The 13,535-nt window shown below is 37.0% G+C and overlaps 1 protein-coding gene across 1 annotated transcript; it reads left to right on the top strand.

The window, feature by feature from the left end:
- The first annotated feature begins 6,995 nt into the window (after positions 1-6,995).
- Positions 6,996-9,299, top strand: LOC112025825 (protein JINGUBANG). Its single transcript, XM_024058511.2, has one exon. It carries the CDS (start codon positions 7,521-7,523, stop codon positions 9,030-9,032), a length of 1,512 nt encoding a protein of 503 aa, XP_023914279.2. The 5' UTR covers positions 6,996-7,520; the 3' UTR covers positions 9,033-9,299.
- The last annotated feature ends 4,236 nt before the right edge of the window (positions 9,300-13,535 follow it).

Below are 13,535 nucleotides of genomic sequence, written 5' to 3'. Positions count from 1 at the left end.
TCTCCTGAAGTGACTTCTAAGAAAATGGTTATCCAAAGGAGAAGCCAAAGGAGTTTGAAAGATGTAATTGAGGGCCAGCCTGGCAGGGTGGTGGAAAAGCAAGTTCAGGTCCAACCTCCATCTCTTCCCCCTCCATCTCCTCAGTCATCCCAACCAACTGTGACTGAGCCCAGTGATCCGAAGAGGAGGAGAGAGTCGAAGGGCAAAGAAGTGATGGACGCAGGGCGGACTCACACTGCCAGTGAGGGTGAGGACCAAAGAGCCGCTAAGCAGCAAAAAACAAGTCATGAGACGCAGCGAGAGGTGGATAAAACAGCCATCCAGTCCTCGGATCCCGAGGCTTGGCTCCCAACCCCTATGCTCGATAAAAGGCCTCTAAAGGAGGATGCTTCAATTAGGGACTTTAGTGATGGACTTGGGTGCCGAGTTGCCTCAGCATTAGAGGAAACACTTCTTCTTCCTAAGGACATGGCTGAGCTGAGAGCGATCAAGAGGGACGAGGTCTTTCAAAATACCAAAAGATACTTGGGCATGGTACGACGCTACAATCGTTACATTATTCTTTTTATTTTATTATTATTGTATATACATTTTTTTATTGTTGCATATTTCTAACTCCCTTTTTCTCTAGGCCGTTCAAGCCACCTTCAGGCTGGAGGAGATAGCCAAATCCTACTACGATCAAATAGACGGTGAGAAGAAGAAAAGGATATCAACTGTACGCACTCTGAATGCTTCCGAGCAAAACATTGTGCAGCTGAAGAAGAAGTTAGCAGCCGAGGAAGAAGCTCGGAAAAGTGCTGATTCGGCTCTAGCGGGGTTCCAAAGACAGGCCGAGGACCAAGGGCGGCTTCTGCGTGATGCCAACGCCCAGCTGGCAACCTCTAAGGAACAGGTGCTGACCCTGCAAAAATGATTAAAAGAAGTCCAGAAGCTCAGAGATCAGGCTGAAAGCCAAAGCCGAGGCTGAAAAAGGAAAAGACGCCGCTAAGCAGCAGGGTTACGATGTGGGCGTTGCCGAGACAGAGGAGACTTTCCGAGCTGAGGTGCCCGTCGTGTGCCGAGAATACTGTGCCCTGACTTGGCAAGAGGCCCTCGACCGAGCTGGAGTTGAATCTTCCTCAGAGTTGAGGAAACCCGAAAATATCTACTTCCCCCCAGCTATTTGGGCCTCCACTCCCTCTACCCCAATAGGGGAGGTATCTGTTATTGTTGCTGAGCTACCCGAGGCAGTTCAGACTCAGGCTCCTCCCACACTCAGCCAGCAGGAGCAATTATTAGTGCCTGGAAAAGAAAAAGATCTCCCCTCGGCCACAGAAGTAGCAGGGCTCAAAGACGGAGCGGCCTCTCACACTTTTGAATAGGCCTTAGCCTCAACTACCCTGCCTACCGGATACGCTCCCCCGACACAGGAAAAGGATGTTCCTCATGAAGTAGCTGGCAAAGCCCCTCCCAAGCTCCAAATAAAGCTAACCAAATAGTTGCTCGCAGTTAAATTCCCTTTAGTGTCTTTTTTTATCTCCTTTCTTTTTGGCAAGTTATAAGAGACATCTGGGGTTTCGTTCATTATCTATATAATTTCATGTATGATCGTTCTTTATTACTTACATTTGTTTACCTACTTTCCTTACGCTCTCGGACTGTAAAAAGGATAAAAGTTGACATAATAGGGAAGAATCATAACTTTATATTCGATTATTGAAAACTCAAAGCAGGCTATAACAGTGACCTTTGCGGTTTTATAAAGGCTCCCTGTAACATTCATTAGGAAATTACACTTACTTAGGATAGCATTTTTACATTTCATCCAGAGGGGTACTAATCCCCTTGAAGTGCTTTAAGTGATGCTCATAGCATTTACTTTGATATGTATCTCCAGTCACATGAACCCCCTTTTGGAAGACCTTGATTCCAAGTAAATTTAATGTCTAAATAGTTTGTTGTAGCTTAGTTTTAGTTTAATACTTACATTCATATCGTAATGATTTCCACTAAATTGTGGTCCGAGGACCTGACATGACTTAGTTTCTGTTTAATGCTTCCATTCATAGTGTACTAATTTCCACTAAGTTGTGGTCCGAGGACCTGACATGACTTAGTTTCTGTTCAATACTTCAATTCATAGTGTACTAATTCCCACTAAGTTGTGGTCCGAGGACCTGACATGACTTAGTTTCGGTTTAATACTTCAATTCATAGTGTACTAATTTCCACTAAGTTGTGGTCCGAGGACCTGACATGACTTAGTTTCTGTTTAATACTTCCATTCATAGTGTACTAATTTCCACTAAGTTGTGGTCCGAGGACCTGACATGATTTAATTTCTGTTTAATACTTCAATTTAAAGTGTACTAATTTCCACTAAGTTGTGGTCTAAGGACCTGACATGACTTAGTTTCTGTTCAATACTTCAATTCATAGTGTACTAATTCCCACTAAGTTGTGGTCCGAGGACCTGACATGACTTAGTTTCGGTTTAATACTTCAATTCATAGTGTACTAATTTCCACTAAGTTGTGGTCCGAGGACCTGACATGACTTAGTTTCTGTTATGTTATTAAATATATATGACATTAATTCGACCAGGACATTTAAAGGTATTGAAATTTTCCTTACGATTTTCATGATATTAGTTACACAAAGTTTCTCATTACATTGCTATTATGTATATAATTTTGAAAATCACTATTGGATATTACATATACAATATCAATTTGCAATCATTGCATGTGAAATTTTATTAAATACAACACAAAATAAAAAGAATAGATTAGTCCAATAGTATCTTTTAAATTGAACAGAGATAGGTGCATGAGATCGTTCAGTTCAATTACAATTTTTAAAGTTCAAGATCTTCACATACAAAATATCTTAATAGAAATAGTATGAAAAATATGCTCATTAGTTTAGAGAAAAAATAGCAGCAAAAATCTAAACAATTTAATTTTTATGAAAAGCTAACAAAAGCAAAATCCAATTTTGATTCTAATTGAACTTTCTTTAAGCTTTGGTTTAATATATACCTACTTAGTAATTGTGGGGCCATGTTTTACAGCCCAAGCCTAAAATAAATGGGATATCGGCCCAATAGCCCAATACAATAAATTTATAGAAAGTGGATCAAAGAACTAGGCTTTAATGAGTTGGACAACGGCTAGTATGGATTTGTAGGATGGTTAAGCATAAACAAGAAGCACTGATGTGAATGAATTCACCGTTCGAGGAGATAAGTTTTCATATAAATCAATTAAACAAATTATAAGTATAATGTTGATTACTACAGTGTTCTTTCTTGATTTTTCCAATCCCTTTCCTTTGGAGCCTCTCCACTAATTTATACTATGTTTCTTCTCTAATTTTGGCCCTACATGTGTACGGTTGGTTGCTTATGCTGATACTTGTCCCATCAGCCTCCTCCAGAAGTCTTTGGGGGAGGTTGTAAGGTTGAAAAAGTACTGTTTAGCGATCACTTCCTCATTAATGCAACCAGAGAGTTAGCTATAGAGCATTCAATGCGGTAGTAGCAACTTTCTCTTGGATATTTTTGGGTTCCCATCTTTCTTGTCCGTTTACGGTGCACGTCTCTGTCACTAGAGCTTCCTAGAAGGTTGCCTTGATCATTAGGATTTACATCAGATCCATGTTTAGCTTATTTGAGGAGGTATTCCTCCTCGGATCAGCCTTCCATTCATATCATAGTCATGAAGCTCTAAGCTTAAACCATTTACTACTATTTAATCGTCCTTGGATCACCCATGTTCTAAGCCAAGGCCAAAGGCCCAATACTGGATTTGGGCCTTTACCCCTACAGTAATAATGAACCATACATGGTCATGGTATATTACATAAATAACTTATAATTTGAATAATTTTTAGTTACATAAAAAAATGGCTCATAAATATAAAATCATTCAAAATCTCTTTTCCTCTAATTTTATATATAGAGTTAGATATATGATTAGGTTTTTTTTTTATGGTTTATTTATATTGAACTCCTCATTTTTTATACTGAATTAACTCACTTGACACAATTTATATATATAAAAAAAATAAAAAAAATAAAAACTTAAATTAGATGGGACATATGGTGTAAAATTAAACTCTAATTGAAATTTAATTTTTACACTAAATTAACTCACTTGATACAAAAATTTAAAAATTTAGATTAGATGGGACACATGGTGCAAAACTAGACTCTAATTGAATTCCCATTTGAAATCTAATTGAATTTTTTTCTCAGATTTGACTTTATATGTGTGTGTGTGTGTGTGTGATGAACCTCAATTATTACTAGATTAGTCCTTTTAGGGTATAGTTAAACCTATGTGAGCTCGGAAACGTTGACTCACAATGTGTCTTGACAATGACATCATGAATTTTAGTGTGTGTATCAGTCATTTTAATTAGGCTATAGCGCGAATGTGGATAGTACTTTTCTTTAGGCCATTACAAGATATTTCAAGATGCTTTTGATTTTTTTTTTTTAATTAAGAAATACATACATTTTTATTTATTAATTTGCAACACATCAACTTGGATATGTGTTGATAACAAATATGGTATATAGTATATACTCTAACCAAAGAACCTTCGTCTTACCTTCCCCCCCTCCAAAAAAAAGAAAAAGGTATGCTAGGCATGTTGTGCGAAGCTGCAAGCAACCTTATTGCGTTTCTTACCTCTTGAAATTCCTCAGTTCATTAATGATGCAACTTTTTTATATACAAAATCTTTGATTCTCACACATTTGTTGTGGATTTATTGTATTTGCGATTATAATGCTATCAAGGTCCTTCTTTTCAAAGTCTAACACAAGGCAAGCCCAATTATTATTAGGTCCTTTGTTTCTTTTACCTTTCCATGTTTCGCATGGCCCAAGCCTATATAAAATTATGGGGGACTTATAGAATGAGTTTAATTTGGAGGGCAAGAGAGAGCTTATTTTGAGCTTACTTATTGGATGGAAGTGGTTCTCTGCAAAGTGGGTTTTGAGCACTTGCAAAACTCATAAGACCATGAGCAAGCCCACATGCGAGCCATAAACTCAAGTAAAGCTAATCTGAAAATTCGTTGGATTACCTTGATTCTGACCTATTTATCTCCACCCATGAAAAAATTTACGTGTCATCATTTATTGCTAACCAACGTGATCCCTTAAATTAAGGGATCAATTCTTTCCAAAAAAGTAAATAGAGACTTGTTTGGCTAACCAAATCACCTAAAATTATTACCACACATGTGGTGGTCACTATTTACAAGACGTTTCATTTAAATTAGACTATAATAGATTTTTATCTCAGACAATAAATAAATTTTTTGAAAAAAAAAAAACCTAAAATTGGGATCAAACCAAATTGTTGCATCCTTTCTTCTCAAAATGCAAAAAACAAAAAACAAAAAATTGTTGCATCCTTTCTTTCTCATAGAATCACGAGATAGACTAGAAGCTTTTGACAATTTCTTTGGAATTTTCAATCTACATGCATCAAGTCATTCGCAGATGTAGATCACGATGCAAAGATTTGGTTGGAAGTTACACACACATATTGTTTGGGTTATGTTGGTGATTAGGTGATCAAATGGAGTTGAGTTAGTTTTTAAATTGAGGTGGTAAGTTTTGTTTAGTCCAACTAAGTTACGTTGTAACAATTGTACCTTAACACATTAAAACATATTGTGCATAGAGAGGTGTCAATTCAACTACAAAACTTTTGGCATATAACTTGGGAGTTAAATAGAAATGAATGGCAAATAAAAAAAAAAATCTTTTTTATAACAACATTACTACTATACAATCTCTTGAATAAAAATGGAGGAATAGACATTTAAGGGGAAAAAAAGGCTATTATAAATATTTAAATAAAAACTTATTAAAACACATTCAATGCTCTTTGATTTCTCATAATTTTAGAGAAATTAAAAAAGGAATGGAAGAATATTGTTATTTTCTTTCGATGTCATTCCTTCTTATATAGCTATGTTTCTCTTTCTCACAACTTGCAAAAAGTAACATTGGTGTCTTTGTATAATAGTAAAAAAAAATTATTATGAAGTGAATGCTGAAATCATATTGTACATACTAGACTCATCACACGCACGATGAGACTTTTATTTTATTTTTTTTTTCTAGTATCATAATTTCCCCTTTTTTAATTTTTTTTTTGGATAAGTTTGTTTTGAAAACATGGATTAGTAAGAGAGTATTCTATTTTGTAGGCATTTTAAGTGGAGTTAGAGATATATTTTTATTGTAGACATAGCGTTTCTCATTTTTATTAGGTTGTTCTTAAGTTTTCTCCTTGTTAAATGTAATGTCTAGGGGTATTTCTGAACCACATAAAAGTCTAGTTTAAAGAGGAAAATCTTCTTATAAATAATATAGATTTAAAAAGAGTAATAAGACAGAAACAAATTATTTTAAAATATTTTTATGAACTGTTGATGTGACTTTAGCATTTTTCAAATAGTTATTAATAAGTCAAATGTAATGTTAGTAATTAGCTCAAAAAATGTAATTGTAGTAATGGGCTCAAATTAGAACTAGTAAGAATTTGCCACATCAATAGTTTTTAAAAATATTGTAAAATAATTTGTGACTGTAACATTACTCATTTAAAAAAGAAGACCATGATCTTATCTAATCTTATCATTTGGTTAGTAAGAAAGTATTTGAGATTAAAATAAAAAATTTATTCAAATTATAAAACTTAAATCTAAATCCAATACAAAACAAAACATAGCCTTCGCACTATGATCAAATTTGTTTTGATTTAGAAATTAAGTGAAGGATGCATTGAAATAAAAAAAAAAATTTATAATTAATTAATTTTAAAAAAGACCTTGATATTTATGCAATTGGCCCCCTGAAAATGCTCTTTACCACACTTATTTGGTTAACATTACCATTAAGACCAGGTCAAAGGCCTAAATTTTCCTGTTAAATAAAGAACAGTTATTTGTTATAGTCACTCTTCCAATGCCCTGGTCTGTAACCGCGTAACTCCGCTGCCTCCATCTCACCTACACCATTGGTCCTAGGCTCAAGCTTTTTAAAGAATAGCTCGTCATTTCTTTGTCTTTTGCTTTTCAAATGGCCCACTAGTACGTCAACGTGGGGTCGTTGTAACTGAGAAAACGACCGTAGAAAGAGAAACAAATGAAAAAAAAAAACCCCCAATCTTAGGACCCCCCAAACCGCCCAACTGAAATTTCCCGGGAAAACCCATAACGAAAGTGTTTGTTGCGAGAGTTTTCCCAAAAACGTGGGGTCCTCAGAATTTACCATTTCTCAACGAAAACGATTTTCCACCTTTGTCTCTTTTTTAATTTTCCCTCTTGATGATGGTAAATGTTCTTGTTCTTCAAGCTGCTCTCTTCGGCTTTCTTAATTCTTGAGTTACCTCTTTATTCCTTGCAGCGTAATATTAATATTGTACAAAACAAAGCAAACCCATCTTTTTCACTTTTTTGTGTTTTGTTTCTGACCGTGGCGCGCGCGCGCACACACACATATATACAAGATGATGAGTATAATGAGAAGCACATCAAAAGGACGCCGCATATTCACAGAAGATAATAGCAACAAACGTGGACAGAAATTCGACAGGCTAAAGAACTCGGAAACAGATCTCGAGGTCGAAGAAGATAAGCTTATTATTCATCGTCGTGGACACAGCGATGCTTCTGCAGGGCCAACGAGTCCACCTCGCTTCGATGTTGACACCGACCCTCTAATGGTGTTGGACAGTACTGCTGGTCCCTACGATTTGTCCAATACTAATTCTCCTTTCTCCAGATCTCCTTGGTCACGTCACTTGAATTCTTCATCTCCTCCTCCTCCTCGTGCTGCTCCTCCTTCACCTCCTCGTCATCATTCTCACTCTGCTGATGAAAGTAATGCCTCACCAAACGCATTGATCGGCTCGCTGATTCGTGAGGAAGGTCATATATACTCGCTGGCCGTGTCTGGCGAGTTGTTGTACACGGGGTCAGATAGCAAGAACATTCGGGTTTGGAAGGATCGGCAAGAGTTCTCGGTATTCAAAGCGAATTATGGGTTGGTTAAAGCGATTGTGGGTGGTGGGGATAAGGTGTTTACGGGTCATAATGATGGGAAGATTCGGGTTTGGAAAGTGTCTACAAAGAATGGATGCATTCACAAACGCATAGATACTATACCAACTCTGAAGGATTATCTCAAAGGCTCAATGAATCCGAAGAATTTCGCAGACGATCAGAGACGTAGTCGTAAAGTGTTATGGAGCAAACACTACGATGCCATCTCGAGCCTTGGCTTGAGCGATGATGGAGCCTTTCTTTACTCAGCTTCATGGGACAAAACGTTTAAAGTGTGGCGAGTCACGGACTTCAAGTGTTTAGAATCAATCAATGCTCACGATGATGCTGTTAACTCCTTGGTTGTGAGCCTCGATGGCTTAGTATTCACAGGCTCAGCTGATGGTACCGTGAAGGTTTGGCGTAGAGAGTTACAAGGGAAAGGAACAAAGCATTTCTTTTCACAAACGTTGTTGAAGCAAGAGTGTGCGGTGACAGCATTGGCGGTGAACTTCCCTGAGGTCACATTTCTTTACGCTGGCTCATCAGATGGGATTGTTAATTTCTGGGACACTGAGAAGTCTCTCTCGCACGGTGGCGATTTGAAAGGCCATAAATTGGCAGTGTTATGCTTAACCACAGCTGGGAATTTAGTGTTCAGTGGCTCCGCTGACATGGGGATATGCGTGTGGAAGAGATCGGAGGAAGCGGAGCACACATGCTTGTCAGTGTTAACGGGGCACACCGGTCCTGTTAAGTGTTTGGCTGTGGAAAAGGATCCTGAATCCACGTCCACCGAGCAACGGTGGATTGTGTATAGTGGCAGTTTGGACAAGTCCGTGAAGGCATGGAAGGTTTCGGATCAAGCACCTACAATGGCAAATAATAAGGGCGATGAACAACACAACAGCAAGCCCACTTTTAACACAGCTCCAAACTTCTCCTCTCGTGGCAAAATGGGCTCAAGAAGATATTAGGTGAAAGTTTTACTTGTGTGCATTTGCTTCATGTCATATCACCTATGCCGACTATGCATAAATTAATAAGCTAACACGTATATAAAATTAGATTTTGTTCATGATGGTCGAGAATTTGAATTTATAACTTTCTTGTTTTGTAAACTTTTCTTCTTTTTTTTCCTCTTTTATTATATTTACTTATTTTGTTGTTGTTCGAAATATCAATATGGACTGTGATATCAAACATGACATGGGGGTGTACGGTTTGAGAATTTTTATTTTATTTTATTGATTTCTTACTATAAAGTAGTGAACGATGACTAAATGCAATTTGCTTGAGGGGAGTCATGTGAAATTGGATTATTCATCCATATTTTGTTTTCATTAAGTTTATTATTCATCTATCACAGTCAAATTAAAGATAATAATTAAATTATTTAGAATATATAGTATGTGGGAATTAAACGATTGTAGTTGCACGTACAACCGGATAAATATATATTTGCTGTTAAATTTGTACAGAATTGTTGTTTTAGGTTTAAGGTTTCACAGAGTCTCCAATATATATTGCTTGTTCAATTTCGTTGAAGGTTTTTTCCTACTTTCTTCGGGTCGGCCAAAGTGGAGGAGGGTGAGGGGAATAGTCGAATAGAGTCATATAGACAACTTGCATGTTATATTATATGAGACTTGAAAGTTGGAACAATTTTTATAAAGCAAGAACATGGTCTTTGAAAGCAACCTCTGAGAATTTGAGAGAGTACTGTTAGTTTAGCTTAGCTTATTTTTATTAACTAGAATTGCTGTTCGATACCTATGACCATGATTTTCTGTCTCTGATACGGTGATACTAGCCTGGTGTGAAAGGAATCAAAGTCATTAGATTTTTTTATCACCGAAAGTATTCTTAACAGTGAACTTGAGGGAATCTTCTGTATTCAATTGGGGACTAAAGATTTCCCCTTCAGATGCATGCAAGTTTTCTGCTTTGAAATGTTGCGGTTTGATCTTTTAAGGGGTTGTTTGGATTTAGTGTTTTTAATAATTCATCACTCAAAATATGTGGATCTCACGTATGCAGCTCTTGTTTTGATTTGTTTCTATTTTCTGTTTCTATTACTCATATCAAAAATTTTTGAGTTATGGATTAGTGAATTCAAAAGCAAAAAAATTGTTGTTTTTGAGTTATAAAAACAGAGTTATAATGGGTAATTTTTCTGACATGCTGGGCCTCACGGTCAGGGTGTTGTCTTATCACACCGACGACATTATTTTGAGTTGAGACCATTTACTTCACTTTCCTTTTCTCAATTCCTTTACCCATTACCCATTCCTTTACCCACCTCACACTCCGGTCTTCTCCAGCCGAGCTCTCCTTTCCAAAACCCACCTCAAACTTCGGTCTTCTCCAGCCGAGCGACTCTAGCAAACCGTACAAAGTACTATTTTCAGTAAGGTTTTTCATGGCTGTTGAAAACCAATCAACTATGTATTCTTGAAAAATCAATAAACTAGCAAATTGCCCGACAGCAGCCGATGTTTAGGCAATAGCCAAATCATTTTTGTTATATTCTCAAATTAAAGAATATATTGCTCAACTAAGTGAAAATTAAACAACCAAATTTCAACTCAGTAATCAACATTCATATTTGTCATATTCTCACCCGTTTATTTCAACGGCAACAACACCCACATTTCTAATCCCAGTCTCTACCCAATAGTCCCATCCCACATAAAATCCCAACCAAATACTTCAAATTTGGAACCAATACCAAACCTGAAGAAAAAAAAAAAAAAACCAATTCATAACTACATCCATTTCTCATTTCTGTAAACAACAGAGCAACATAAAGAACAATAACAAAAATGTGATCTTTATTGAATACCATGACATTCCCAAAAAATAGATCAAGGTTTTTTTCCTAATTTTTTAAAAAAGAAGAAGAAACATTCATACCTTAAAATGTGTTAATTTTCAGATGAGCCGAATGTTGTGAAATTTTAAAGTACTCGTAAGTAGTGTACGAATCGTACCGAAGTATAGTTTGACAAGAATGAGATCATTGCTCGGGGTATCGCCTCCCGGCTTTCCAGCAATACCTTGGGGCGTATCTCCGTTGAGTGGCTTTTCTGAGGTGGGAAGCAGTTTCGATGCCACTTCTCTCACTCCCATCTAAACACCCACTTAAAGGCAATGAAATTGGCCTCCAAACCCACTAATAACCTAAAGTAATTGTGTGCGTTGGAAATGAGGCTATTGGGCCTAACCTCACTTGGGCTCATAACTTATTTGTAGAATGGCTTTAGGATTTCCCACTATGGGTAGTCCTCGGCATAGAGACTCGATGAAGTCCTCTCTCTCTCTCTCTCTCTCTCTCTCTCTCTCTCTCTGGTGAACCTTTCAACAACCACCCTTTTCCTCGCTCCAACTTCTCATATTTATAGCTCAAGGTTAGTGGAGAGATCACGATTACTCCCATGGTTAGTGCAATGGGAGGTCCAATATCATCGATTATAAGTGGGTGGTTAGGTGGGAATGGAATGTAGTAAGAATGGCCTTGGAACTTGGTTCCCACTCCCGTAAAAATGCTCGGCAGCAACATTCCCTAAGAAACTGTCGGGTATGCAAGGAATGGCGTGCTTGGATGACATTCCTTCCTCATTGCTCGGGAAAGGTTTGCCAAGCAATGATTAGGTGGCAAAACTTGGGCCCACAGTTTGTGTGGGCTTGGGTTGTGCTTCTGGGTAAAAAGAGGTCAGATTCATGGGTCGTATCTTCATATTAAAGTCCCGGGCCCAAATGGGTTCGGGTACAAATTGCCGTACAGTAATCATAACCCTTTAACTAATCTGGAGCTATAAATAAGAGATGAGAATAAGGAATGTTGGTGGGCAATCCTGGGAAAAATAATAAGAGAAGAGAGCAAACACTTAGAAGGAGCAAATGAGCGATCCTGTGAGGGAGAGAGAAAGGCTTCAGGAAATAGAAAGGTATTTGGGTCTGCTGAGCATAGGGCCACCCACAGTAGGAAACACAAAAGTCCACAAAACAAATAGATTATGAGCCAAAGTAGAGGCTAAGCCCAATAGCCATACATTTTGGGTACACACAACATAAATATTATTAATAATCCTTAACAAGGTTTCATCCTCAACTCTAATTATAAATTTAGCTAATCATAGTAATTGAAATAAAATACAAAAATAAAATACTATATATTAAACTAGACAAATAAAATAGAGAAAGAAATAGCCACAATGCTATTATGGAGAAAAGGTACAGAGAAGTTACATGCGGCACTGCCTCTTGCTCCAATTTTCTGTTTTGCATCTCAACCCTAGCACTAGCCTCCCTAAATTTTGCCCTAAAGAACCTTTAAATAGGTCAAAAAATCCTATTATAAGTTGAATTCCCGTTTGGAGAAAATCCTAGATTTTTAGGCTTCACTTAACTAACAATTTTGGCCTATTTAAAGTCATAATTTGGACTTTTGGTAAACTAAAAAGTTGTAGCCCTTTAAGTTAAATTTTCATCCCAACTTGAATCATCTTGATTGAACATTTAAACCGAAAGTTATGCCAAAAATACTAACTGATATAAAGGCTGGAATCCTAATCCGAATTGGACTTGGATTTGATGCAAATTTTCTTTAATTCCTTACTCCAATTTGACTTAAATTTAATTGGGTTGGCCTTCTTTAACTTCATCATGGGCCTTGTAAAAGTAAAGTCCATTAGCATTCTTCTTTGCACATATCCACTTATTTAATTCCTTTCTCCTACAAAAGACAAATTCACGTAATAAAATCTAATTAAGCACAAAATTGATTATTCAGCATTATTTCAAAACCAAATATAAAATACATGAATTAACTCAAAATAAGTATGATAATGATTTCTAACAATGATATAAATATGCAAAATTAAACTATTATTAATGCACATCACCAACAACCTCGGAGTCGGAGGGGATGGCGACAATGATTGGAAATTGCAGGGAATGAAGCTTTTCACAACAGGAACAACGTGTGCTAATGCTTCACCAGTTGATGTAGCGAGCTAATGTCATCCGATTTGGCTTCTTCTCGTCAACCATCATTGATCTAATAGAGGAGTAGAGCAACATAAGGTTTTTTTTTCTGGGTTCAGTTTCAAGGATAAGGATGTACAAAAGGAGGTTTAGAACTACTTGGTGGGTTCAAATTCAGTGACGAGTCTGGAGGAAGAAGTTAAGGAGATTGGCACCGTTGGGTGACGATGGAAGAGATGATCAAGGTTCAATATAGGTTTTGGAAGATTTTGTGGGCTGAAGGAAATAAGAGGTAAAATGGGTCTGGGTGTGAGAGATCGTGCCCTCGGCCCCCTTTTTTATGGATTTTTGGCCAAACTCACGTGAATGGGTGGAGTCATGTTATTGTCTCTCAAAATGGAGGTTTGACTAGTTATATTTCCCCCTTTGGATTAAGGGTTTTACAATAGAGTCGCCACTTATTTAATTATTGGAATAAATAAGAAAATCAA

Source organism: Quercus suber, unplaced genomic scaffold (genome assembly GCF_002906115.3).
Source record: "Quercus suber isolate HL8 unplaced genomic scaffold, Cork oak 2.0 scaffold_19, whole genome shotgun sequence".
Taxonomy (NCBI): Eukaryota; Viridiplantae; Streptophyta; class Magnoliopsida; order Fagales; family Fagaceae; genus Quercus; species Quercus suber.
This window is presented reverse-complemented; position numbering and strand designations above follow the sequence as displayed.